This window comes from Gekko japonicus, unplaced genomic scaffold, assembly GCF_001447785.1.
Source record: "Gekko japonicus isolate JY-2015 unplaced genomic scaffold, Gekko_japonicus_V1.1 scaffold2170, whole genome shotgun sequence".
NCBI classification, from domain to species: domain Eukaryota; kingdom Metazoa; phylum Chordata; class Lepidosauria; order Squamata; family Gekkonidae; genus Gekko; species Gekko japonicus.
In genome coordinates this window covers 248,967-275,621 of record NW_015169849.1, presented here as the reverse complement: position 1 = coordinate 275,621, position 26,655 = coordinate 248,967, and the positions used below count along the sequence as shown (strand labels likewise).

The following is a 26,655-nucleotide window of genomic DNA, read 5'->3' as shown; positions in this document are numbered from 1 at the left end:
ATGCATGCAGGTAAGACTTGCTAAGATCTCAGGAGCCACAGTGAGAGGCTAAATATGGTGTTCTATGGTTTGAGCATCAGTGTACTACAAGGCCCAGTGATGGGGGGACAGCAAACAAAAGAGTAAACATTGCAGAATATATTAGGCAAAAAGAGGTGCTTTCCATCACTGCACAAGTCTCAGAAGCTGACTTTACTGTTTGTACTATTTTAACTTTTTAAAAAATACAATCTGACCCAAACAAGGGCATTTCCAACTCTGGTAGTTCTAAGGATATTCCACAAGGTGGCACAGATTCCCTGCTCTGCCTTCCATAATGGTTTGGGTGCCCAAATGCAAGATTGTAGACAGCCTTCCATACTAGTCCTGCTACATCTACAGAAGGGGCTTCAAAGACATGAATGGAAAGTCTGTAATCTCCTCATTACTGGTAAGAAGAACTATATAATCAACACCATCCTAAAAAAGAAAAATGAAACAATATGTTCCTTAAGTGACATCCCCCCTTTTAAGTCTTTACGCACCCTGCTTGCTTTTCCAGCATGGGAGGGTGACCTGAGTGTAGGACGAGGGTCTGGGAGACCCTCAGACCCAAGGTGGCAAACAAAACAGCCATAATATCTGGGGTGGGGGGTATTTTTAGAATAATTTAATAATAAAACTGACGGTGAAGTTGGATAGGGTTGCCAACTCCAGATAGGGAAATTCCAGGAGATTTTTTTGGGGAGACCCCAGACTGAATCCCCCACTCTGCCATGGAATCTTACAGGGTGACCTTGGGCCTCTCACACACTCTCAGCCTAGCCTAACCTAAGCTAACCTGCAGGGCTGCAGTGTGGCTAAAATGCGCATGGAGAAATGCTGGGATGAAAATCTAATATTTTTTTTTCATTATACCATTAATTTAGTTTAATTTAGTTTAAATGTTTATCCCTCATCTTATCTCCTTGGGGAATTGATCCCAGTAGTTGGGAGATCAGTGGTCAGCCCTGACCTGGAGGTTGGCAACCCTTTGATGGGTGAATTGGGAATACTCCACCCTGCGCCATGGCTAATCTTGGGTGGCCAACACAGACCAGGTCAGGTGAGGAGGTCAACCATCAAGATTTAACACCCTCCACCCATTGACACCCAAAAAACTTCCCTGTTCTAGAAATAAAAGCACATTCTTCAGATCTATCACATTTCAAATTTAAAAGCCTGTCTTTAAATGAAAATTAGCATATCACTGCTCTTCGTAGGGCAACGCATACACAGCCCACTCCATCCTCGCTAAGGCCCTCAAAAATGACAGAAATTAGGGGTCAACAGTTCTCCCTTCAGGATCTTGTTGAATTGTGGAGGGGGGCTTCTATGGTCCAAGTCATATGTGTTGTTGGGGTGCAATCCCATCACACTAGCCCTTCTACAACTGCAAAAAATATGGCATGGCTATTATAAAAATAACTACAGGTACACCTAACAGATTTTATGACTAATTTGGAGACACCCAATCTAAGGGTTGCAAAGAGACATTTGACAAGCTCTAACTACATTTCTCACTGACCCTGGATCTCCATAGAACAAAGTTTGAGTCCAGTGGCACCTTTAAGTGGCCACTGGACTCAAACTTTGTTCTATTGCTTCAGACCAACACAGCTACCCACCTGAATCTACCTAAATCTCCATATAGTTCACACTGAGATAGTAAACCAGAGGTCAGACTCTACTTAGGGTTGTCAGCCTCCAGATGGGACCTAGAGAACTCCAGAATTATATAACTGATCTCCTGACTACAGAGAACAGTCCCCTGGAGCAAATGGCTTCTTCAGAGGCTAGCCTTGGTGGCGTTATACCTCACCAACAAGCCTCCCTTCCCCAAACCTTGCCACCCCCAGATTCCACCCCCCCAAACTGCCAGGAATCTTCCAACCCAGAGCTGGCAACATCAACATATGCATCTTTCCACATAAGTACAAAATGTCCACTGAAAACTGGATATCAGGGAGAAGGGTTCCGTCCTGGCTGACGTGCATGTTTTCTAGGCGAAGGGAGACTGTTTCTTTTTTGGACGGCAGACAGCTTGGCCAGAGCTCCTTTGCTTTGTTGATTTATGTGGGTACCACCCAAGCTGATAACTGGGGAAACATTAAGAACAACCCTCAAAGAACACAGGAGGACTTCCCTGCCCGTGGCTTGAGGAAGAAGGCCCTCACGGCCGGCTCACTGCTGCAGCCTCACATCCCTGCCTGTGTACTTCCTTCGCAAGGACACCGGAGAAGAGGCTTTCCTATCGGTTACCAAGTCCCAAGAAAACAGGAAGCAAGACAATGGCTGTCCCCTTATCTCAGCCAGGCAGCCTTTCCAGAGCTGACCTCTTCCCTTGTCAGGACCAGGCAAAGTTAGGAACAGTCCCCCCCCCCCCAGCCATTGCTGAAGGAGGAAATGAAGGGGGGAGGGAATTCCATACTCCCCCCCCCCCTTCACAAGGTAATTTGTGGTGGCTGAAAGGTTAAGATGCTGAGTTGCAGACCGGAAGGTCGGTAGCTTGGCAGTTCGAGACTCTAGTGCCATGTGACGGAGAGAGCTCCTATCTCTGGCCCCAGCTCCTGCCAACCTAGCAGTTCGAAAGCAAGAAATTGCAAGTAGATAAATAGGTACCGCTTCGGTGGGAAGGTAACAGAGTTCCGTGCACCTCGGCATTTAGTCATGCCGGCCACGTGGCCACGGAGAAGTCTTTGGACAGCGCTGGCTCTTGGGCTTGGAAATGGAGATGAGCACTGCCCCTTAGAGTCAGATTCCACTGCCTTTCGAGCAAGGGAAACCTTTCCCTTTCCCTTTATACCAAGCTGAGGTGCCATCAATGACAGTCCCGTCCCTGACAAGAGGATGGGAGCGTGCGAGTTAGAGAAATCATGCTGGTATCAAGAAGCAGCTTGAGTAGCGAATAAAGACCTGGGGGACCTGAGTTCAAATTCGTGCTCTGCCTGGGTGAACATAGGCCAGTCTCTCTCAGCTTTGCAGGGTTGTTGTAGAGATAAAATGGAAGAAGGGGTACCCAGGTACCCTGCCCTCAGCTTCTTGGAGGAAGTTTAGGGTGAAAACATGGCAGAAGACAAGAAAACATGCAAAGTATGTCAGCTGTGCTATGAAAGATAATCAACCCTTTGTTTTGATTTACACAGTGCAAACCAGCAGTTTTGAAACACTTTTTTTTTAACGTTTCCTACCCAAAGCTATTTCTCACTTGCTTTACAAGCTAGTGAAACTCTCAGGCTAAAATGCTTTTGGCAATCCTTCAGTGCTCTTCAGAGACCAACAAAGAACTTTTCCCAACCCCCGAAACATTTCAACTTGCCAACTCGAGAAACACGTCTATTTTTAAAACTCTAATAAGATAACCACAGTGTGCGTGTGTGTATGTGCATGCGCGTGCGCATGCTAAAATTTATCATGAGGCCCAGGTGACATAAGGCGGGGGGGATAGGGAAGGGAGTAAAAAAACCAGACATCGATACTTCTCGCCAATCTTTGATGCATTTTATTTACATATAATAAAAAGCAAAATAAATATAAAAGACTCCTCAAAGTACAAAAAAAAAAAGTCCTCTGCACAGAAAAGGGTGAGACAGACTGTTCTTGTCTTTGGATGCAAACTTGGTCTGTGCCTTGCTTGGGACAACTTCTTTGGAATGTAAGTAATAATAGGAAGGGGGGAGGTTTCCACATCAAGTTTTGTTTAGGGTTCTTTTTGTAGCAGGTACTCATTTGCATATTAAGCGACACACCCCTAATGTAGCCAATCCTCCAAGAGCTTACAGTAGCCCCTGTAAGAAGAGCTCTGTAAGCTCTTGGAGGATTGGCTACATTAGGGGTGTGTGGCCTAATAGGCAAAGGAGGGTTGCCAACCTCCAGGGGGTGGATGGAAATTTCCTGGGATGACACAACCGATCTCCAGGAGACAGAGATCTGTTCGCCTGGAGAAAATGGCTGCTTTGGAAATTGGACTCTGCGGTGCGATAGCCCACTGAATATCCTTCCCTCCCCAAATCCCACCCTCTTCTGGCTCCATCCCCCAAATCCCCAGGTATTCCCTAACCCGGAAATGGCAACCCTAACGGATGCTTGTTGGTAGAGAGGAGAGAGGCTTTTCATATGCAGAAACCAAACAGGCAACTTGAAGTGGCTACGGAAGAAGGGGTGGACATCTGGCTAGGAAGTGGGCAGTGCAGTACTTCTGCCCACACTCCTTTGTGCACATGGATTGTGCAACTCAGGCAGCTGCAGTGCATACAGGGTGGGAAATCATTGTGGAATGGGGCTGTGGATGCTGGTAGACGACAGAGCTTTGCTGTATCCCCAATGCACATCTGTTTCCACTCCCCCCCCCCAACAATGACAGATTTTACAGCACAACTTGGCACCAAAGCTTCAGGCCCCATTTAAACATGACAGTGACGCATAGCTGTTTTTATACGTTACATGTGGGTCAAGACCTGCAGGAAAGGGCTTTTGCCAGTGACACATTTAAATCAAAACCTTCGTTTTTGGGTTTCACCCAAGGCTGTTCACCTGAGCCCAGGTTGTTTTGCTTTGGAATTCAGAGTGGGGCTCAAAGGACCAGATGTTCCTCCACACAGCCAGCCCCCCTGCACTTCAAAAACAAACATGGCAGGCAGAAGAGGACTAGTCAAGCCACCTTGTTGCTGTTAGTTCCCCATGTTACGAACTCAGAGGGTGGGATGTACTGAGCAGGATTTCATTGTGTGAAATTTCACCTGCGGTCTGTAGCAGCACAGCCCAGACGCAGGTTTATTGGTTCAGTGAGTCCAAAATGAAGCCTCAGAAAATGCCCAACTACCCCCTGGGCTCAGCTTTGATCTTGGTAGTGTGTGTGTGCGTGTGTGTGAACACACGCCTGGATGACCGCACGTTCTGGCACCCACCCTTTGTGAAATCGCTGGCTCAGGCCCTCAATCTAAAGCCCCGGCCGCCTCAGTCATGCATGAATGCACTGCTCATCAATGCGCACTTTCCCTCTCCACGTCTTTAACATGAATAGGGGCAGCTCAGTGTTTACAAGCTGCCAGTGAAGCTGACAGGACCGGTTGCGACGTCCTGCTAAGCCCGGCCCTTTAAGCGACTGGCAGATCCTTCACAATGGGCCCATTCAGGCAGGGCAAGGGATTAAGCACCCAAAGACCCTCACATCCTGTCCAGGAGGCTGCAGGGCGGGAGTTAAGACCTGAAAGAAAGGGATGGGGGTGACCAGCAAGGGGAGGGGGGAATGCGGCTTTTAGCCCAGATCATACACAGGCTGGTGCGCAGCAGAGCTCTCTCCATGTCAGCAGAACTTCATAAGCGCTGTTTTCAATGGTTCTCTTGAAAGGGGGGGGGGATTAGTATGCATTTGGATCTGGGGAGGCCAGGGAAGAGCAAGGTTTTTCCTATTTTCCAGTTGTGAATGGTGGGAATGGGGCATCAGGAAGGTCCTGAATTCACTCTGGCAACCCAACATTTGGTCCTCATAGCTGCAGGCGGCTTGATAGAGTCAATCGTTGGCTGCACTGTCTCCCTTCACCAACTCATGTGTGTTCCTGGGTGGAATTATACATGGCATATGGGACACAGAAGTCCTGTGTCTCACACACACACACACACTGCCTTCGCCTCTGTAGAATGTTACCACTTCATTCTTGAATTGCGCTGCACCATTCCCTCTCCTGCCTTCCCATTTGTTGGTAGCTCCAGGCAGAAGCTATGCATAAGAAGATCAAGGCAATAAGCATAAGAAGATCAAGGCAATGCAGCAGAATCCTTAGAGACTAAGACTACGACTGGGGAGGCCCAGGTTCAAATCCTTGCTTTCTGCAAAACTCACAGGGTGACCTTGGGCCGGTTGTGCTCTCTCAACCTAACCTACCTCACAGAGTTGTTGCTGCGAGGATAAAACAGAGGAAGGGGAAGCACAGTATGCCCCCCCCCCGAGTGCTCAACATTAATTATCGTATGGCATTGGGTGTAGAATAGCCAGGAGATCTGAAGATTGTCTGGCAGCCGCAAGTTCTAAGTGTTATGCTAGTGGCAAGCTAGACTTGCTTTTAGTGGCTGAGAGAGCTCTGAGAGAACTGTAATTGGCCCAAGGTCACCCAGCTGGCTTCATGTGGAGGAGTAGGGAATTGAACCCGGTTCTCCAGATTGGAGTCTGCTGCTCTTAACCACTACACCAAACTGGCTCTCACCCCCGAGTGCTGTGGAGAAAGGACAAAGTAAAACTATAGTAGACAGATCAGTGTAAGTTACAGAGACATTGTAACTTTTTCTCTGTCGCCAGGCTACTGTTCCCAGAGGTGGCCTCACGTGTCAATCTCCATTCACAATTTTTGTGGCCTTGTGTCATTTCAAAAGCTCACCAAAATCACCTGGATCTGACACAACTGAAATGAATACATGTGCCACAAACAACAATGCATCCCTTGTGCAAACAGCAGGTGCCCCAAAACCGGTCTCCCCCAGCTAAGGTATTCTGCAAGATCTGTAAGTGTGCCTCCAGTTCAGTTTCCCTCATAAATTGCTATGAAGGAGGTGAGGGTGATTTTGGGGGTTCCAGGACAGTGCTGGGAGATAACCTTGTCCCCTCCACCCTCTGGGGCATCCATCTGCACTGTTACCTGTAGTGTACAAATAACCTTCCCACCCCCCGGGAAATATCAGCTTAGGAGGGGGGAAGGCATTTGAGGTTCAGAAATGGTATGGGAGTGAAGAACTACAACACACACACCCCAACCCCTGTGCTATCATTTTAGTCCAAAAATGGCAACGCATCTATTTCTGATTGGAACATGTCCCGGAGTCCGAGTCACGGATCTTCTGCTATCTTTTCAGCATTGATCTGCAGCAACTATTACAAGCTTGGATACACAATTGCCACATAAACCTTTTTCTCTTCTGGCTTTGCTGGGATGATTCCTCAGTTTCCTGGGGTTGCGGTCACACTGGAAGCATGGCGCAGTCTGGTGGTGCCTCTATTTGCTGCAGTCGCAGGAAGGGGTGACCACCCTGCACACCCTGAAGCAGCCTCAATGTACGCTCATCCCATGGTCGACTGTTCAGATTATTGCTGTGAGTGGCTTCTTTTTTTAATTTGTCTTTTGCATATCACATAACTGCTTATTTGAAGCACTGCTCCATTTTGGCAGCTGGAGGAGGCTGCCTTCCCCTTTGAAAAAACTCTTCATTTCAATTAACCCCTTCCCCATCCTGTGTGCTGTAAAGCTGTAGGCAGAGGAACTGGCATGAAAAAAGACAAAGGAGGCTTCTCAGCCTGCCCTCCCCTCCCCCGCTCTCAGGGTACAGCTGAAAGCTCACTGGTGTGCATGAAGATGCGGTTATGCGCACATTGTCAACTGACTAAACAAAAAAGGAACGAAAACAGAATAGAGTGATCAGACTTCCCAGCTGAGTTGAGTTCGCACCAGGGGAGTTCAGACATCCAGAAATGCAGGGCGAAAGCGCTGATATCCATAAATACTGGACTTTCCCCAGTGCCTGATTAGTCTGCTTCCAAAGTGGGGCAAATGGGGTGGTGACAACTGGGGCATGGAAGGCAGATGTTGCTGTCTGATCGCGTTCTTTAAATCCACAAAGGTACTGCAACAATATCAGCACAAACTGCTCATGTGACCACAGCCTGAGTATGCCTGAGAGTTGGAATTCCTCCCCTGTAAGTTAGGAAAGAGATAGAAATATGGACAGAATGGCTAGGATAGAGGCAACCGCCTGGGAGTGAAAATTTATATTAGGCAGCTTTGAGGCCTACTTGGTCTCCTGTGGTCTCCATAGGGACTGGCTTGTGTACATGTGTGAGGGAGGGCAGCTGGTAGGCTAGCCCGCCCTACTTGAGGTCAGAGAGGTTTGTTGTGAGAAGCTGCCAACTCTGGTTTCACTGCCATGGAATGGACTCTGTAAAAGAGGCAGCCATGGGGAAAGGCCAGGTTTGAGGAAGTGGTAGTTCCAAAATGTCTCCTGCACGGAACTGGTGAGGTATGGAAGAAAGTTCTGGAAACCACAGGAATGAGAGAGGCGGAGTTCTCCTTTCTTGCAGCATGGAGCCTGGCTTGGTCTGGCTGCTTGAGGCATCTCACACTTACCTAGTCTTCAAGCCATTTTCATTCCTGGTTCGCTCCTGATTGGTTAGTTCCTGCTTTGGGATGAGGGGTCTGGTATGAGGACCTTTCTTGGTCCTTCTCAATGCTTCCAGGATTACTCTTCAGTCACAACTTTTTGAGTTCTCAAGGAGCATCCAGCTGAAACCCCTGAAAGCCCAAGGCCTCAAAGGAGTTCTAGGCCTCACCAAGTCCTGTGCAGAAATCAGATTGTGCCCATTCGCTTTGGAGACAGATGTGAGGGTGAGGATCAGCTGTGTGACAGATCTCAAGGCTTTTTGGAGAAGGTGGTGGGTAGGGGGGTACAGAAGGAAAGAAGTCTGTGCTGGTGAGCTAACACAGGGCGGATCCCTCCTCACTTTTTGTGCTGCATGTCCTCCATTCCGACGCGGCCCCAGACACCCACGACAAAGGTCTCTATCTCACACTCATTGGTGTCACGGGCAATGCGAAAGTAGCCATGTTCACCCCAGTGAACACCCCAAGAATTGGCGGCAATCTGAAGGAAAGGAAAAGAAAATCATGACGGTCTGTGTAACATCAAAGGACTCCCCAACAAGCAACATAGAGCACTATACAGTAATATATACATTTCCATTACCAATTCGAAGCCATGGCAATACCAAATATAACTGATATCTTGTTGTTGCTTATTTTTTAGAAGGCAAAAAAATCTTCCAGTAGCATGGGGACAGGGTGGCAGCACTCAAAGGGAAGGGGCTTCAGCCCCCCCCCCCGATTTTCCTAACCCCCCGTAGCCCTGGGAACTTGTGTCATTCGGGAAACTGACAGTATAATCCTAAAGAGAGTTACGCCCATGAACACATGAAGCTACCTCATACTGAATCCGACCATCAGGTCAGTACTGTCAACTCAGACTGGCAGTAACTCTCAAAGGTTTCAGGCAGAGGTCTTTCTCATCACCTACTTGCCTGTTCCTTTTACCTGGAGATGCCCTTTTAAAGCCATTCAGACAATGGGCTTAGAAAGGGGTAACTATGCTTAGGACTACACTGTCAATGTGCTTAAGCCCTGGTTCCCAGTGTGCTACAGCCATTGTCTGAATTAGGCCTTTAAGCTCTTGGGAATTAAATTCCCATTGGGGATCCCCAAGGGCATGTCTGACTCACTTCATAGAAATTTTGCTTAATGTGTTTTACCAGACTATAATGTTGTACCCATGGCAGTTAATTTTTACCTCAACGTATCTCCTTCCTTACTGGTTCAAACTTCTAACCTCTCTCTTCATCCATTGTTTGTAACTGCTAAATCTGTTTCAGCCACAAAGGAGAGCTCACACTTTGAAGTTTTAGGACAGGATTCACACCTAACCTTTCTACTTCTTTCCCCTACATGAAATCTACACTTGAAAGATTCACACCGAAATTCATTCTCTGCTGCAGCTTGCTCCTGGCCTATAATCTCCCTCATAAAATTCATTCCCAGTATGTTTTTCATAAGTCTCTAATGAAGTGAGCTCTCATGAAAGCTCACACTGACATAAATATTGTCAGTTTTTAAAGTGCCACTGGACTTTTATTTCATGTGTGATAGAAGCGCATCTTGCAAGCTTGAGGACTTTACAACATGTGAATCAAAAACAAGTGTTCTGCAACCCTGAGCAAGGTTTTTCTGTTAAATCCTGGATCAGAAGTGGCAGCACTCACCCAGTATTTCTGGTTTTGCCCATCAGGTGTTCGCTCCTCTCCCCACCTGTGGCACAAAATAAAAGGAACATGTGAATAACTCCATTAATTAAAAAGAGGAACCAAGCCTGAAATGCTGGCTTTTGCTCACTGGCAGAACTGCTTACTCCCATATGAATCTACCCACTTACTCCAGTCATCCTCAGAGACCCTGCTTCAGTTGTCCTTGCCATCTGAGGCTAGACAGGTGGCAACCCAAGAAAGGGCCTTCTCAATTGTGGTGCCAAAGCCTTGGAACCCCAGGGAGAGTCATCTGTCTCCTATCGTCTTCCACCAGTGGATGAAGACTTAATTTGTTTTGTTTGGCATACCTCCAACAGCTGTTATTGTCCTTCTTCCCTAATTGTGTGTGTTTTAAGAACACTTTCACATGCACTGAATAATGCACTTTCAATCCACTTTCAATGTACTTTAGCAATCGTTTGCAAATGGATTTTGCCATTTCAGACATGTAAAATCTAGTTGCAAATGCATTGAAAGTGGACTGAAAGCACACTTTTCAATGTGTCTGATTATGTGTTTATATTTTTATGTATTTGTTTTATTTAATTTAAATATTTATAATGTAAATGCTTTTTAATGTTTGACGTGTTTTAATATTCTCCACCCTTGGTCCCCTCAGTCAGGTGGAAAGGGGGCATTGAAATGTTTTTTGGCCCCCCGGAGGGGATTTTTTATTGCATTTTTAATAGACTACAAACTACAATGAAAAATTGGGAAGGGGTAACTACATCTAGGGAGAAAGGAAAGAAAACCACAACTAACTAAAACCCCAAGAATAGGAGATCATCACAATAGCTTGTATAAATGTTAATCTTAAATTGCTAATATTACTTTGAACATAGTCAGCTATGCTAAATGTTTTATCTTTTTATCCAATGTTTTAACTATTCAAGAGAACCCCCAGAGCATCCCACAATAAAACTAAAGTTTAAAGGCACACTTCAGAGTCCTTCAGCCTTCATTTTGTCTTATCTTTTCTAATCCCCAATTTGTATGTACGCTTGGGGGTAGCTGCCCCCTTATCAGAAAGAGAGTCCTCGTCGGAAGACCCCGAGTCCAATTCGCCACTGGATTTGCTGTCATCTTCTTCCTTTTCGACCTTGGCTGGCTCTCCCAGCTGCACTCTCAGGAACTCACGTGCTTTGGAAACAGAGTCAATCTTTTTTTTTATCTTGTAGTTTGAAAATGACTCCTTCTGGAATTAACCATCTGTAGACAATGCTGTTTGTTTGAAGAAAAAGGATTAAATCTTTATATTTCTTTCTCTTTTGCCTTATTTCGAATGGAATGGCTTTTAGAATCCTGATAGTGTTGTCCCCAATTTCCAAGGGTGTTCCTGTAGTTGATTTCAGGATAGAATCTAGCCACTATTTCCCCAGGCAGATTATTCTTTTTGATGTACACGGAATAGGACCTATAGACCACATCCATTTTGCTTGCAAGATACTCCACTTTCAAATCTGTAACTGGGGCTAATGCTTCACTCAGGAGTTGCTTTAGATTCTCACCTGTTAATTCTGGGACTCCTTGAAACCGTAGGACCAAATTTGCTTTCTCCATTTGCAGCTGTAAAAGTTGTGATTCTTCAAAGACTTGTTTCTTTTCCAGCTTTTGCAACTTTTTCTTAACTTTTTTGGCGTCGGCGTCCATTTCCTTCACCTTCTCAGCCGTTTGCTCCGTTATTTTTAAAGTATCAGTCAGTTGGAGCTGCTGAGTTGCTAAATTCTGATTTAGATTAGTCAGCTGTTGTTCGATGTTAGTCATCTGGTCCAGCAGAGGGCGCAAGGACTCTGCCAACATTTTGGAGAGCGCGGTGGTCTCTTCTGGTCGAGGGCTCAAGCTGGCTGGTTTCACTTTTACTGGTTTGTCTTTCTCTGCCCTCTTCCCTGCCATCTTTATGGATTGTTTACTTTTATGAAAACTTGCTAAAGTCTCTGAAATACGCCCCTACGCTTATCCGCGCTCTGGTAAGTCTCTCAAAATAGATTTCAATGCTTTTTCTTCCGCTCCCCCCTAAGTATTTCATTGTTTAGTTCATGCGTATGGGAGGGGCCCCTCCCCCGCTCGCTTTTTTCGCCGTTCCCAGGGGGTAGCTTTCTTTTTAAATTCTCATTTCGCTTTAACCTGACTCACAGTTCATTGTTGGTCATACGACCTCACTCGGCATATGTTTTAAAAGCTCGATTTCCGACGCTTGCCCCGGTCAGTGGCTCTAGATCCATACGGACACTCTCCGGCAGGACCGGCAGGGCAGAGGAGCGCCTCAATTCCCCAGCATCGCACTGGCGAAGAGGCCACCCCTCAAAAGCCCCATGGCTAGGAGCCTTTTTCAAGGCTCCGGGGGGGTAGCGACCCATCACCACCACCCCCTTTCCACTGGTGCGCAGATCACATCCCCGGGAGGTCCGGGAGATGCGTCTGCCAGCGTGTCACCATAAACTGGAAACCTGCATGGAAATGTTTTAAAGGAATAAATAAAATTCAGAGAGAACCAGCTAGCTTGATTCTTCATGATTGTACAGAGTCCGCTTCAGAGTCCACTTCTCACAGGAACTTGTAACACATTCCAAAGGCTTTAATTTTTCCAGGTGCTTTCCTAGCAATAAAAGTGATCTTTCTCAAAAAGGTGTTATCCATGGAGCTGGGGATAAAGTATTAACTATCAGTACCAGGACAAGAATTCTACATTACAGACAATGACCTCTGGAACAAGAAAGACTGGATTTTGCAGTCCAAATGACTTAGAGGAACCAGTACATTCAAATGTGTTCAGGTTAAATTGAAAATAAATTTAGAGGTTGTAGAATCTGCTATCTTGTCAGCAGGACTGGGATGCTGGAGATGAAGAAGGAAAGGGTGCTTGATGTGTCTGCACGGAGACAGCTTCATCTTAGAGCTACGGGAAGAGATCGGAACAGTCTGGTAAAAAGCTTCATTCCCCTGATGACTCCAGATATTAGCCTCAGCTCATTTTGGTCTTAGGCATTTAAAACTTTTTTTTTTAATCATGGGCATTTATTTTTATGTGATTTTAAGAGCAAACCTAAACTGGTCTCTTCAGAAGTAAGTTTCACTTTATTCAATGGGGTTTACTCCCTGGAAAGTGTTCTTAGGCTTGCCCTGTTTATTATTTTTCTTTGGTGAACCACATTGAGTGTCTTTCTTTGGGTAGAAAAACATTAATAGCAATATTCTGACTTACTTTATTGTAAGTATAAGATCACATTCCTGATAAGTCCTTCATGTATCATATCCCCCCCCCCCAAAGTTCAGGAGGGTTCAGTATATGGTTCTCCTCTCCTCCATTTTATCTTCACAACAGCCCTGTGAAGTTCTGAAAGAAAGTGGCTAGCCCAAGGTCACCCAGCAAGCTTTAAAGCTGTCTATACTTTAAAGTTGTCTATTCCCTTTAAAGCTGTCTATACTTGTGGCCATCACTGTGTCCACTGGTAATGAATTCCACTATTTAATACTCATTGAGTAAAGTAGTAGTTTCTTTTGTCTGCAACTGTGGTAAGACGACTTTGGTGGTTGTCTTGGAGAGCTCCCAGTTGATTCCTGACCGATACGCTCAGGACTTGGTCTGTCCCCTCTCAAAGGAGACAACAAGCCTTGTGAAAAATACAGCATCGACTGGCTGGCCAGGAGCCTTTGGCTGTGTTCTCTTCAGCTTGCCCTGCAGTTCAGTTTTTTCCTTCAATCCAAGTGGGGGCCTTTGCCCATCTAGGAGTGTTTTGATCTCCGTGTTGGAATGGGTTGCCCTGGCAACACTGTTGACTCTCACTCCACCAGTCGGAGTTACAAGCTCGGAGGGTTCTGGGTGCCAAGGCTTTGTTTAGATTTGGTGTGCAGTTCCCCCCCCCTTCCTTCCAACATAAAGTGAAGTCTTCACCCCACGAGGTTGCAAATGGCTGGTATTTCAAGTATGCCTCTTCAAGACAGGTGCATTTCTCTGTGGAGATGGGGCAGCTCAGCAAAGGAATGTCTGGGTCAAGTTCTCCTCTGCTCCACCTTCCAGTCCTCCCTGTGTCCAAGGTTCCATGTCTTTTGTGATGCTCCATGTGCTGAACTTCATGCCCTTTGACATTTCATAAAGGAAATCCAGTGAAAGTGCAAGGGTGGCAAGGAAGGCCAGATGGCGACCTAGGACAGACCTGGGGCCTCATGTAGTGCCAGGAGGACCTCAGACTGGTGTAGTGCTTAGAGGACCTGATGAGGATCTGGAAAATCCAGATTCAGATCCTCTCTTTGCCATGAAGTTCCACAGGGGACCTTGGGCCAGCTGTGTTCTCTCACCCTTACCTACCTCACAGGGCTACTGTGAGAATGCAATTCGGAAAGGAGAATCATGCACACTGCTTTTGGGGAGGAAAGTTGGGTTAAAATGTACTAAAGGCAAAGGTTCCCTTGCTCGAAAGCCAGTCGAGCGACTCTAGGGTTGTGGTGCTTATCTCCGTTTCAAAGCCGAAGAGCCAGCGTTGTCCGAAGACGTTTCCGTGGTCATGTGGCCGGCATGACTAAACACCGAGGCGCACGGAATGCTGTTACCTTCCCACCGAAGTGGTACCTATTTATCTACTTGCAATTTCTTGCTTTCGAACTGCTAGGTTGGCAGGAGATGGAACTAGAGACAGGAGCTCACTCTGTCATGCGGCAACTCAGGTCTCGAACTGCTGAACTACCGACCTTCCACAGCCTGCAGTTCAGCGCCTTAACCACTTGAGCCACCGCAGCTCCCAAAATGTACTAGGGAGACAGAAAACAAGGTCAGATTTGTAACACCCTTATTCTCATGACAAGGATCCCTGTTGAAGGAGAGCATGTACAGAGTGCATTTTCCATCCCACTGAAGAACCACAGCCCCCCCCCCCCAAAGACACATGTAACTGTGAGGAGGGGCCTGCAGGCCCATGGATTGATTCCTAGCCTGCTGAAATGAATTTAGAACAGGGGTTGCTGGCCCCAACCTCCACCAGATCTGGCACTTCCAGAGGTCCTTTTACTCCTCTTTCACCACCCTCTGACCACAGTGGGGTGAATTGAAGGGTCCTGTGGATGGCTTATCTGGGATGATGCCCTCTCCTGCACCTCAGCAACCATTCCAGTCCTGGGGGAAAGGACTTGGCAGGCTCCACCCCAGCTGTGCTCCAGACACCAGCCTTTCCCACTGGGCCAACTGGAGTGTTTACATCAGAGAGGGGAGGAAAAAAATCTCATCTTCCCTGGAGAGGCTGCCCTTATCTGGCAACAGCTTGCTGGGCAGCCTCTGCTTTCCCTCACAGGGCCTCATACGACAGTTTTCGTTCCTCATTCCACAAGCAGCAGTGAGCTGGCAGGCATCAAACACCACTCTCTCAGCTACCCAGCCTAGTGCCTGGGCCCGGAAAGATGAGAGAGATCATCTCCACGGGGGACCGCAGAGACGAAGAAGCATGTGGATGACTGGAAACCCTTTGGTCTGACCCAGAAAAGCTGTTCTTATCTTCTTTAACCTGAGGACCTCAGAACTCCCACCCTAATCCCACTCTGGCATAAGTCCCTCTCAGAACATTGCTTCCCCCATGACCTCTCATGCCAGTTTGGTGCAGTGGTTAAGTGTGCGGACTCTAATCAGGGAGAACCGTGTTTGATTCCCCACTCCTCCACTTGCACCTGCTGGATGACCTTGGGCAAGCCATGGTTCTGATAAAAGCTGTCCTTGAAAAAGAGCAGTTTCTGTCAAGAGCTCTCTCAGCCCCACCTACCTCACAGGGTGTCTGTTGTGGGGAATGGAAGGGAAAGGAGATTGTAAGGCGCTCTGAAACTCCTTTGGGTAGTGAAGGGCGGGGTATAAATCCAATCTCTTCCTCCTCCTCCTCCTCCTCCTCTCAACCCACTCTTCCACCCCTTCCTCTCCATCAAAACCATCTCCCCTTTGTTTTCTCACCCTGTGATTTTGACGGAATGGGTGCCGTGCCGTCGGTACTGCTCTGGCTTCCCAGTCGCTATAGGCGTGTGCCGATAGATTCCACTCCTGTACATGAAAAAGTCTTCATGCACCTCCATGATGGCTATAAAGAAAAATGGAGCAAAGACAGTCAAGGACTAGCAAGTACCCACTGCTGGCATCTATTTAGCCTCCTTAAACAACAGACTTGTATGCACGCTGCATACTGTTGTGGCTTGCCCCCCAAGGTCCTTGGGAACTGCACTTTGGAGAGGGCACTGTGAATATTGCTAGGGCTCCCTCCCCTCTCTAATCTGCAGTTCCCTGGGAAAAGAGAATTATGAGTTCAGTCTGTAGTGCAGCTATGCAACATGGAGAGGCCACAGAATTTCAGAAGGGCACCTAGACACTGAAGATCTGTCTCCACAGTTTGAATATGGGAAAGGAGCATCTGACACAGTTTTGTAACATCTGCTTCTCGATGGTTCCAGGCTTTGAAGGGTCCTCAGCAAAGACTGAGTGCAGGATCCCACCCATGCTGCTGTTGTACCCCTCCATTTGCATTTCCCTCCCCATCCTTCTGTGCATCTTTCCACCGCTCCGTTGTAAAGCCTCCTGTTGCCTGTCTGCCCTTCTCTTGTCCAAGGACTGCAAACCAACATCTGGACAACTTCCCTCGGGGCTGCTCCTATTGTGCTGCTGACACAGAGGGTTTGTCTTAATTGCAACACGGGGACAGGAATCATGTATATAATAATGCCAGGGACTAGCGACTTAGGTATTGAGTCTCCTGTACAGCAAACCACAAAACAGCAGTGCTGTAAAGAGTCATTTCTACCCCTGGTGCAAGCTGGTTGTGGCCAGAGAGTGGCTCTGGGGCAAGGTAAGGAGGGCTGTGGACCTTTAAGGTCCTCTCTGCTCAAACAGACTTACTTCTGCTCAAAGTTGTTGTATAAAAACCTGGCTGGCTTACACCTGTCATCTTATTATTAAGCCGCTGAATTTGTTTTACTGTGTCAAGCTGTACAGCCAATGACACACCTTCAAGGCCCTTGCTCTGCTCAGCCTCCTACACTGGTGGGGGGGGGGGAGAGGAAGGGATATCTGTCACCCTGCAAAACTTATTAACTGGTCCATCCATGGCATAACAATATTATTTTAATATTGATAATCTTTGATGCCCATATTGCATCCAGGGAAGCCCCCTGTTGCTTCCCCAGAACAGGCATAAAGAGAGCTCGAGCTCCACAACCTCCCATCAGCCTTCTTTCTCCCTTCTCCAGCACAAGCTTCCACCCAGCTGCAAATTCCAGAAAGTCTCTGGGTGGAAGGGAAGCTCCCTCTTGCTCACCTTGCACAGGTCCATTTTCCATGAGCTCTTTCATGATTTCCTTCTCCTGAAAGCAAAGGGGAGAGTTATGTCAAAGACTGGGAGGCCTCCTTCCTTTGGTTCCTCTCTATCCCAGTGAAGATCCGCTTCTTTCAGGCTATTCCATGATGAAGATGTATCACTTATTCAGGCCCTGAAGAATGGGAATGCTCCCTGAAAGGTCATGTCAAGAGCTGGAAAGGCTGTGGTCCTTTCCTCAGCGGACCTAGAATAAGATCCTTGTTCTCCTTTGCCTCAGGTCACCTAGTATAACCCGACGCCAATTAGTAGACTGCTATTAAACTACCTAATCCAGGCAAAGGGATTGCTACTACTGTCCTAGACCTTGAAACTGCACACCAAACACAGGGTCGCCATCCTCCAGGTGGCATCTGGAGATCTCCTGCTATTACGATTGATCTCCAGCCTACCGAGTTCAGTTCCTCTGGAGAAAATGGCCGCTTTGGAAGACGAACTCTGTGGCATTACGGCCTACTGAGGTCTCTACCCTCAAAAACCCCCACCCTCTCCAGGCTCCACCCCCAAGACTCAGGAGTTTCCCAAGCACAAGTTAGCAACCCAACCCCAACGTAATCCCTGCTTTGCTTCTAGAACTTACGTTCGAGGAGAGTCGATAGGCGGGGGTGGACTGGTAGATGTCATTTGAGTGTACCCAGGGGTTCGGGCACTGTGCTGTGGCCTGCCTCTTCCCTCGGCCTGTGGCTCGGCTATGCATCATGCAAGGAGGGGGCGCTGGAGAGCTGTCTTTGTCCTGGTTGTTGAAAGGATAGCATTCCTCTGTCACCACCCTGGAAGACAGAAGGGGAAGGGGGGGAGAGATGTTGACTTAAGAGGTAAACAGCTAGGTCACCTGAGGGTCTCAGTTCCTTGCTAGTTCTTCCAAAGGTGTCTACATCTTGACCCACAGCTGCCTCAAGCCCCATAGATTCCAGCCTCTGACCCTCATTCTCCCATTGGCTCTGTTGATGCCTCTTGTTCCTGCCCTGTAACCTTCTTGATCTTCTGGGATTCCCCCAAACCAAGGCCAATGGTGTCTAATAAGTATTTTTAGCTTTTCCATTGTTTAACTTTATTGATGGATCGGCTGCATTGTTTTGTGTCCTTGTAACTGCATTGTTTAGCCACCTTGAATAGAAGAAGACAAGGTGGGGTATGAATATTTCAAATAAATACAGCAGGCCAGAAACTGTCTGCTTTGGAAAGTGGACTCTATGGCATTATACGCTGCTAAGGTCCCTCCCCTCCCCAAACCCCACCCTCTGCAGGCTCCACCCCCAAATCTCCAGTTGGCAGCCTTTGTCTCATGGCGTGCATCTGCACATTGTTCCACTATAGAAATCATTCACAACTGAATTTTCCTCTGCAGGTAGCACAATCCAATTGCAATTGATTGCTGTAGTACAACAATAGCACGATAGCCAGCAATGTGTATATTAGGGCTGCCAACTCCAGCCTGGAAATTTGTGGAGATTTCATTTAAAATCTATTGTTTACCACAGCATTTGCGCTCTGAAGCTTCCCTTTCCTCCATCAACCTGATCTCCATCAAACGGCTGTGATTCCAGAAGGACCACAGGCCACACCTGGAGGCTAGCAGCCCTAGACAGAGCCAAAGTCTTATACAGCAATGGCTATCAAAACTATGTTGTGAGGAAACTCAAGACTTCTATTGAAGCTACAGGAATTCCTCAAAGGATAGGCACAAGAACAGCAGAGAAGCTTCCTGAAAAGAATCTCTCTTTTTTATATATAAAGAACTGGATCTATAAAGGATTTTGTATTGTTTTAGTCTGCTTTTAGGCCTGCCAAATCTCACCAAATCACGGCAGGGGATCTGCATGTCTTCACAGAATCCTTGCCACGGGGACGGCGAGACGTGTTGCACCACCATCGCCAGGACATGACGCTATGTGTCGCTCTGGCAACAGGGCTGTTTGGAGCCCCGTTGCCAGAGCGACGCATAGCGTCAGATCCTGGCGACGGCGGGTGCAACGCGTCTTGCCGTCCCTGCAGCAAGGATTCTGTGAAGACCTACGATCCCCTGCTGTGACTTGGCAACCCTATCTGCTTTTAACTGTTTTATCATGGCTTTGTGCCTTTATCGTTAGCCGCCCTGAGCCCGTTGGGGAGGGTGGGATATAAATTTGAATAATAATAATAATGCATTCTCAGACACATTCCTAATTCATATGGAACAATGAGGAAACTCAGTGGGCCTGGCCCACACCCCACACAACCTGAGCGTGAACCATAGGAACATTCCCTAGAATCCTCTGCAGTACACAGAGATCCTGTGGCAGATGCAGAAAGTTTTGAGAACTGCTCTGGGTCAACAGCCTCCTCTAAAATGAGAATATACAATAGAATTCTGGTTAAGTCAAAATTAGGCACTTGATTTCTTAGTTCAACATGGGTAAATTTCTGGATGAACCAAAACAAGGGGCTATTAAAATATGGCAAAGCTTCTGACTAGTACTGGAAACACTGCACTAGAAGCTACAATTGGAGCATGGGAGGAGCTGTAGCTCAGTGGTAGAGCCTCTGCTTGGCATGCAGAAGGTTCCAGGTTCAATCCCTGGCATCTCCAGTTAAAAGGACCAGGCAGTGGGTGATATGAGTTGCTGTCAGTCTGAGGGGACAATGGTTTGATTCAGTATAAAGCAGCTTCGTGTGAATCTCTATGTGAGCACAGAGATGCTCAGGGGAAGAGTGGATGTATGTTAAATATTTTAGATTTTAAAATAACTATGGAAGCCCCTTGAGGTTCGCACAGATTAATGACACAGCTGACTCAAGCATGGAGCAAGAATCCTCACAACCCATGCTCGGTAAAGTTGAAGCCATCCCAGGATGGATTTCAGAACTGAAAGGACCAAACCTCTATACACTGACTTACCCTCTCCTGCGCAGGTACCACCAAGCCCCATCAATCCGGCCCCCATTGCAGCCTTGCTGGTGGCGAGTGTTGCAGGAAAGGAGGTTCTGGGGGGATAAAGCATGTGTCATGTGCCCCATGGAGTGGATGGCGATTCGATCCGAGGCCACCGCTAGGGAGAAAACACAGGTAGTTAAATGGCAGGCTTGATAATTGTTATGTATTAAGATGGCTGCGACCACATGCGCCTAGCCATGCGGTCTACCGGACACACAGACCTTCAGGTCTAGAACAATAGCCACCGTGGATCCTAGCGAGAACCAATGGGAGCGCAAGGATCCTGAAGAGAAACTATTGTTACCAGGGCCATGTACCTATCACAGGAATTGGGTGTGTGTTGGGTGTGAGTGTGTGCACGAATATAAGCCGGCCTCTCACTGGTTACGTTATCTCTTTTCATTCCGATGTAATCAATAAATGTGAGCTGATTTGACTATGCTACGTCTGGACCTCGACTACTTTACACTGGCAATGAGGATGGGATCCTGATGAGCAAGCCTGACTCCAACCTGGGACCAGCACCGATCAACAGGACACCACGCCCCGCATCGCTCCTCAGCAGCTCTGCACCGTGCACCGTTCCTCCGATCATCACTCCCCGCACCGCCCTCGAGTCATGGCCAGTGTTCCCTCTAAGTTGAGTGAGTGTGAGCTAGCTCACAGTTTTTTAGCTTCTGGCTCACATATTTTCTCTTTAGTTCAGGAAGGCTGGCTCCAGAGCAAACTAATTTATGCAGCAGCCAAATCGCTCACTCACAACTTTAATGCCAGTAGCTCACAAAGTAGAATTTTTGCTCACAAGACTCCATGACATTGGTCATGGCTGCAGCTCCGGAAAGCATCAAAGTTTTCAACCGCATGCATCCAGAGTTCTGGGGAGCACGGGTAGACCAGCTGACGACAGGCCTGCAGCCAGGATTTTTTAAGTCGGGGGACATTTTAATTTCTCGTGGGGCACTGGTTAACTTAATTAAAGGTGATTTAGGAGGAGGAGGAGGAGATTGGATTTATACCCCACCCTTCACTTGGAGTCTCAGAGCGGCTTCCAAACTCCTTCCCCTGTGAGGTGGATGGGGCTGAGAAAACTCTGACACAAACTGCTTTTTTAGGAACAGCTGTGCCAGAGCTTGTGACTGACCCAAAGATCACATCAGCAGGTGCAAGTGGAGGAGTGGGGAATCAAACCCGGTTTTCCCAGATTAGAGTCTGCACACTTAACCACTACATCAAATTCCCTCTGCCTCCCAGCCCCCAAATGGAGGCTGAAAAGTTTCAAGCCAAATTGGAAGACAAAACATACGAGGATCTCCTCAAGGTCCTGAATAAGTATTTCGCGCCAAAGCCCACGAAAATGGCGAGGCGAATGGATTTATGGCCACGAACGCAAAAAGCGGGTGAAGGGGCCACTGTCTACATGGCCGAGCTACGCCAGCTCGCTATAGACTGTGAGCTGCCCGGGATCAAAGAGATAATCCTCACGCAGTTCTTCTGAGGCATTCGTGATCCCAAGCTGCGCAGAAAGCTCATGGGCACCACCGACCTGAAGCTTGAGATGGCACTCCAGACCGCCAATGCATTCGAGAGGTCGCATCGGGATCATCCGCCATCATCCGCGACCCACCAGGTATCGCCAGGGGGTGCGGGTGCCCCTGCCTCCTCTGATGAAGAAGAGGCGCTTCAGGTCTGTTGGCCCACTCGCCGTGAATCTTGCCCGTCACCATCCGCTGTATCCTCCAGCACACCGGCAACATGCACAAGCTATGGACAGACACATGAACGGAAGTCCTGCCATTTTCGGGATGCCGTCTGCTGCACCTGAGGAAAACAGGGCCACATCGCCTGGGCCTGCCACTCCAAGGGACACCAACACCGTGCCACCACCCATCAAGAAACAGTAGAACTACACAGCACCTCGGTACATTGTAACCAGGTACATTTCTTGCCCAGGGGGTCCACCAACAAGATTAAAGTGACTGTCTTAATACAGGGCACCCCATGCATAATGGAACTGGACACAGGGTCCTTCCTCTCAACAATCTCAGAGGAAACCCTTCGCATGCTTTGCCCTAAGGGGGGACCCCCACTGGAAGACATCGGGCTCACGCTAAGGGACTTCCAAAACAACCCAGTCGCCATTAAGGGGTGGACCAGTTCCGCGTAAAATACAAAGCCTTCGCAGGGCCCTTGGAACTGGTCATCATTAAGGGCCGCCTCACCAGCTTACTGGGATTAGCCTGGTTCGACACATTGGGCCTGGCTGTCACCGGAATACAAAATATAAAGTCAGGAAACTTTAGTAATTTGTGCGATGAGTTCCCGGCTGTATTTGACAGATTGCTCGGCCGCTATACGAGGACACCGGTCACCCTGGACCTCGATCTCGTGGTGCGTCCACTCCGCTTGAAAGCACAGTGGCCCCCATTTGCAATTCGTCCCAAGATTGAAGCAGAGCTCGACCGTCTAGTCAGCCGGGGGGTACTGGAGCAACTGCCCCACGCGTATCTCATCCCCGTGGTGAGCCATGTCCTAGCATCCCTGGCCGGGGCCAAAATCTTCGGCAAACTGGACTTGGCACAAGCCTACGAGCAACTGCCAGTAGATGACGCCACAGCAGACGCCCAGACCATCGTAACACACTGGGGGGCGTTTAAATTCAAACGTCTGCAGTTCAGGGTTAGTGTAGCTCCGGGGATTTTCCAGAATTTAATGGACTGTTTGCTTAAAGGAATCCCCGGAGTACAACCTTTCTTCGATGACGTTCTGATTGCGGTGCCATCTCCCAAAGCCTTCTCCGACTGTCTTAGAGCCGTCCTGCAGTGCTTCAATGCAGCCGGTCTTAAAGTAAAGAGAGAAAAGTGTCTCCTCGGGGTCCCCAGCGTCGAGTTCCTGGGATTCCAAGTGGACACCCACGGAATCCACCCCACACCGGACAAAATAGCAGCCATTGTCAACGCACCTACACCCTCCTCCAAACCTGAGCTGCAGGCTTTCCTTGGCCTGCTCAACTTCTATCACTTGTTCCTCCCCCACAAAGTGGCCGTGGCCAAGGCCCTACACTGTCTCTTGGACAAACATGCGCAGTGGAAGTGGGGGCCACCTCAGGCTATTAAAGACTTACTGACTTCCAATGCTGTCCTGACCCTTTTTGATGAGTCCCTCCCCGTGGTGCTTGCCTGTGATGCATTGCCCTATGGGGTGGGGGCGGTCCTGGGTCACAGACTGGCTGACGGCCGCAAGGTCCCTGTAGCGTATTACTTGTGCACCTTGTCGGCGGCAGAGCATAACTATGCTCAGATAAACAAGGAGCCGCTGGCGATTGTGGCAGGGGTGCATAAATTCCATTACTACCTGTACGGCTGTCCTTCATGGTCCTCACGGATCACAAACCGCTGCTGGGCCTCCTGGTCCCCAACCGTCAGACACCCCAGATGCTGTCTCCCAGGGTGCTGCAGTGGTCTATCTTTGTCACCGGCTACCAGTACACCCTGCTGCACAGGCCAGGCAAGGCGATGGGACACACCGACACCCTCAGCCGCCTTCTGCTGCCCATCTGCGACCCGGCCCCAGCCCCCGCACACCAGATCCTGCTGCTGGAAGACCTGCCCGACCGGCTGGTACAGGGGCTGGAAGTTTCCAAACACACCAGGGAGGACTGCATCCTCTGCCGTGTTCGGGACTGGGTGGGAAGGGGCTGGCCCACAGGGCATGTGGGCCCAGAGTCCACAGCATTCTCTTCCTGCCGGGAAGAACTGTCCACCCACAAAGGAGCAGCCGGGTAGTCATCCCTAGCCCCCTGCGCGGACGCATACTTGCCACACTGCACAAAACCCACCCGGGAATCGTGCGCATGAAAGCCTTGGCGCACAGCTATGTATAGTGGCCAGGCATGGATGGGAAGATAAAGGACCTGGTCAAACGCTGCCAAACATGCCAGTAAACACGGGCAGCCCCTCCCAGGGCTCCAGTGCGACAATGGGAATCCTCGCACAAACCATGGGCCCATCTCCTCCTGGACTTTGCGGGGCTTGTTCTAGGGACAGACTTTCTTTATTCTTGTGGATTCTTACTCAAAGTGGCTAGAGGTGGTCCCCGTCTTCTCTACGTCATCTAGAACTGCGATCAAAGCCATGTGGAAGATCTTCAGCACTTATGGCATCCCCGACACCCTGGTGTAGTATGAATGGGAATATAAAGATTTTTAATATAGGTTTTTTTTTCTTCTTGATTGTTCATATTCATATTTTTTCTTGGTTTTATGGATTTCTTTTTTAAGTAATATTTTATTAGGATGTTAGAAAGGCCTGTTATATAGAAGGCTTTCCTCTTGTAGGTCTGATATTGCTAGCAGACAAGATAATAGGTACAAAGTTCATGATTCTGTAGTTCTTAAGAGCAAAACCTTGCAATGTCTGGGTCAAAGAAGATTTTAGTCTCATATCAGTAAAAAATACTTTTGTTTGGGGTATAAAGATTCCTTGCCCATTATCATTTTAGATTAGGTTGAGTAAACACTTAGATTTTCGTAGATATATCTCTTTTTACATCTGGCCAATCAGAGGATTATTAATCAAATTTAAATATTGTTTTCTTGGTGATGTCAGTCCATGTATAAAATATCATGTATTTACTGAATATGTTCAGAATATGTTCAACAAGAAGAAGAAGATGAAGAAGAAAAAGAAGAAAGTAATCAATTTTTGATGAGTTATTTGGTCCAATTGTTTTTCCTGTTAATAGAAGCATATTCCCTGAATATGCTGGGAAGAAAGTAGTCAATTTTTGATGAGTTATTTGGTTCAATTGTTTTTTCTGTTAATTGAAATAAAACATAGATCTTCCTCCTCATTTGACTTCATTTTTGACATGGAATCTAATATGTACAACACTGGTGTCAGACAATGGAACTGCATTTACGTCAGTGGAATTCCTGGAGTTTGTGCAGTATTACAGAATTAGACATGTCCACTCCACTCCATTCCACTCGGCAACGAATGGACAGGCGGAACGGATGGAGCAAACTACCAAGGAGGCGCTGTACCTGATTGTCCAAGGGGAATGGGACTACAGGCTGGCTGCCTTCTTGTTCAGCCAATGGATGACCCTGCACACCACCACGGGACGCTGCCCCGCTGAACTCTTAAAGGGCCAGCGACTGACGACCAGCCTGGACTGGCTTCACCCGGACCGGGCACCCGACCACAACCCAGGCCCGGTAGACCAGGAGACACCCCGGGGGTTTTATCTGGAGGATCCAGTGTATGCCTGAAACTACCCATGGGGCAAACCCTGAATCCCCATCCGGGTGGTTAGAGTAACGGGACCGCTCTCATACGAGGTCTCGATGGAAGATGGCCAGCTCATCCGGAGGCACATAAACTGCACCGTCGCCTGCTGCCCATCGACGACCAGAAGGTACGGGACGCCGAGGACAACAAGGTGGAGCCAGACCTGGAAGAACCGGCGCTGGGGCCAGCAGAGTCTGACACAGCCTCAGCGCCTGCTCCACGTTCTGCCCCAGGGCCCAGCACTGGTCTGGCCCCAGCACCTGGGATCTCACCAACCACCGCCTCCGAGCTACCACACCCCGGGCCAACCAGGCCAAACTGCACCCTGTCGGGGCCACGCTGCTCCTCGAGAGAACAGCGGTGCCCAGAGTACTTGCAGGACTTTGTATGCTAGTACTTCGGAACTAGGGGGGGAGAGGTGTTATGTATTAAGATGGCTGCGACCGCGTGCACCTGGCCATGTGGTCTACCGGACTCACAGACCTTTGGGTCTAGAACAATAGCCACTGCGGATCCTAGCAAGAACCAATGGAAGTGCTAGGATCCTGAAGAGAACCTATCATTACCAGGGCCACGTATATAGAACCTATCATGGGAATTGGGGGTGTGTTGGGTGTGAGCGTGTGCATGAATATAAGCCAACCTCGCACTGGTTAAGTTATCTCTTTTTGTTCCAATGTAATCACTATGCTACGCCTGGAACTCCACTACTTTACAATAATCAAGCCACCTTCCTGCATCCATCCCATTAGCCTCTCTACTAACAGGAAGACACCACCTTCTCTTTTACTCCAGGGTGTATTTATACTATTTATTTATATACTTCATCTCTACCTCACTTTTCTCTCTAGTGGGAACCCAAAGTGGCTTATGTCATTTTCCTCTCCTCCATTTCCTCCTCACAACAACAACAACCCTGTGAGGCAGGTTAGGCTGAGAGTGTGTGACTGTCCCAAGGTCACCCAGCAAGCTTGCAGGGCAGAGCAGAGACTCTGCTGCCAACTCCTAGTCTGACAGTCTAAACATTAGAACACAATGGCTCTCTACACCCCAGGTGTAAACTGATTTAAGAGGCATTCTACCTCCCTGGCAGATGGTGGCCCCTGTAATGCTGTGTGGCAGAACTGCAGGACCTTCAGCAGAGAATTCTCACCAGACTACAGCTCCCAGGATTCTTTGGGGGAAGCCATTAACAGTTTAAACTGTCATAAAACAAGCACAGTTTTATAGTGTAGACATGACCTAGCAGATAGGTTAACTGGTTTA

At 48.2% G+C, this 26,655-nt stretch overlaps 1 protein-coding gene across 1 annotated transcript in view; it reads right to left on the bottom strand.

Moving 5' to 3' along the window:
• Positions 1 to 8,154: 8,154 nt before the first annotated feature.
• Positions 8,155 to 26,655, bottom strand: part of TINAGL1 (tubulointerstitial nephritis antigen-like 1) — a 44,843-nt gene continuing 26,342 nt past the window's right edge. The window contains exons 7-12 of the mRNA XM_015417351.1: positions 20,066 to 20,216; positions 17,768 to 17,957; positions 17,131 to 17,176; positions 15,780 to 15,903; positions 9,812 to 9,857; positions 8,155 to 8,643 (exon numbers count right to left, since the gene is read on the bottom strand). Coding sequence (XP_015272837.1) covers positions 8,500 to 8,643; positions 9,812 to 9,857; positions 15,780 to 15,903; positions 17,131 to 17,176; positions 17,768 to 17,957; positions 20,066 to 20,216 — 701 coding nt within the window. The 3' untranslated portion in view covers positions 8,155 to 8,499. The remainder of the gene's footprint in view (positions 8,644 to 9,811; positions 9,858 to 15,779; positions 15,904 to 17,130; positions 17,177 to 17,767; positions 17,958 to 20,065; positions 20,217 to 26,655) is intronic.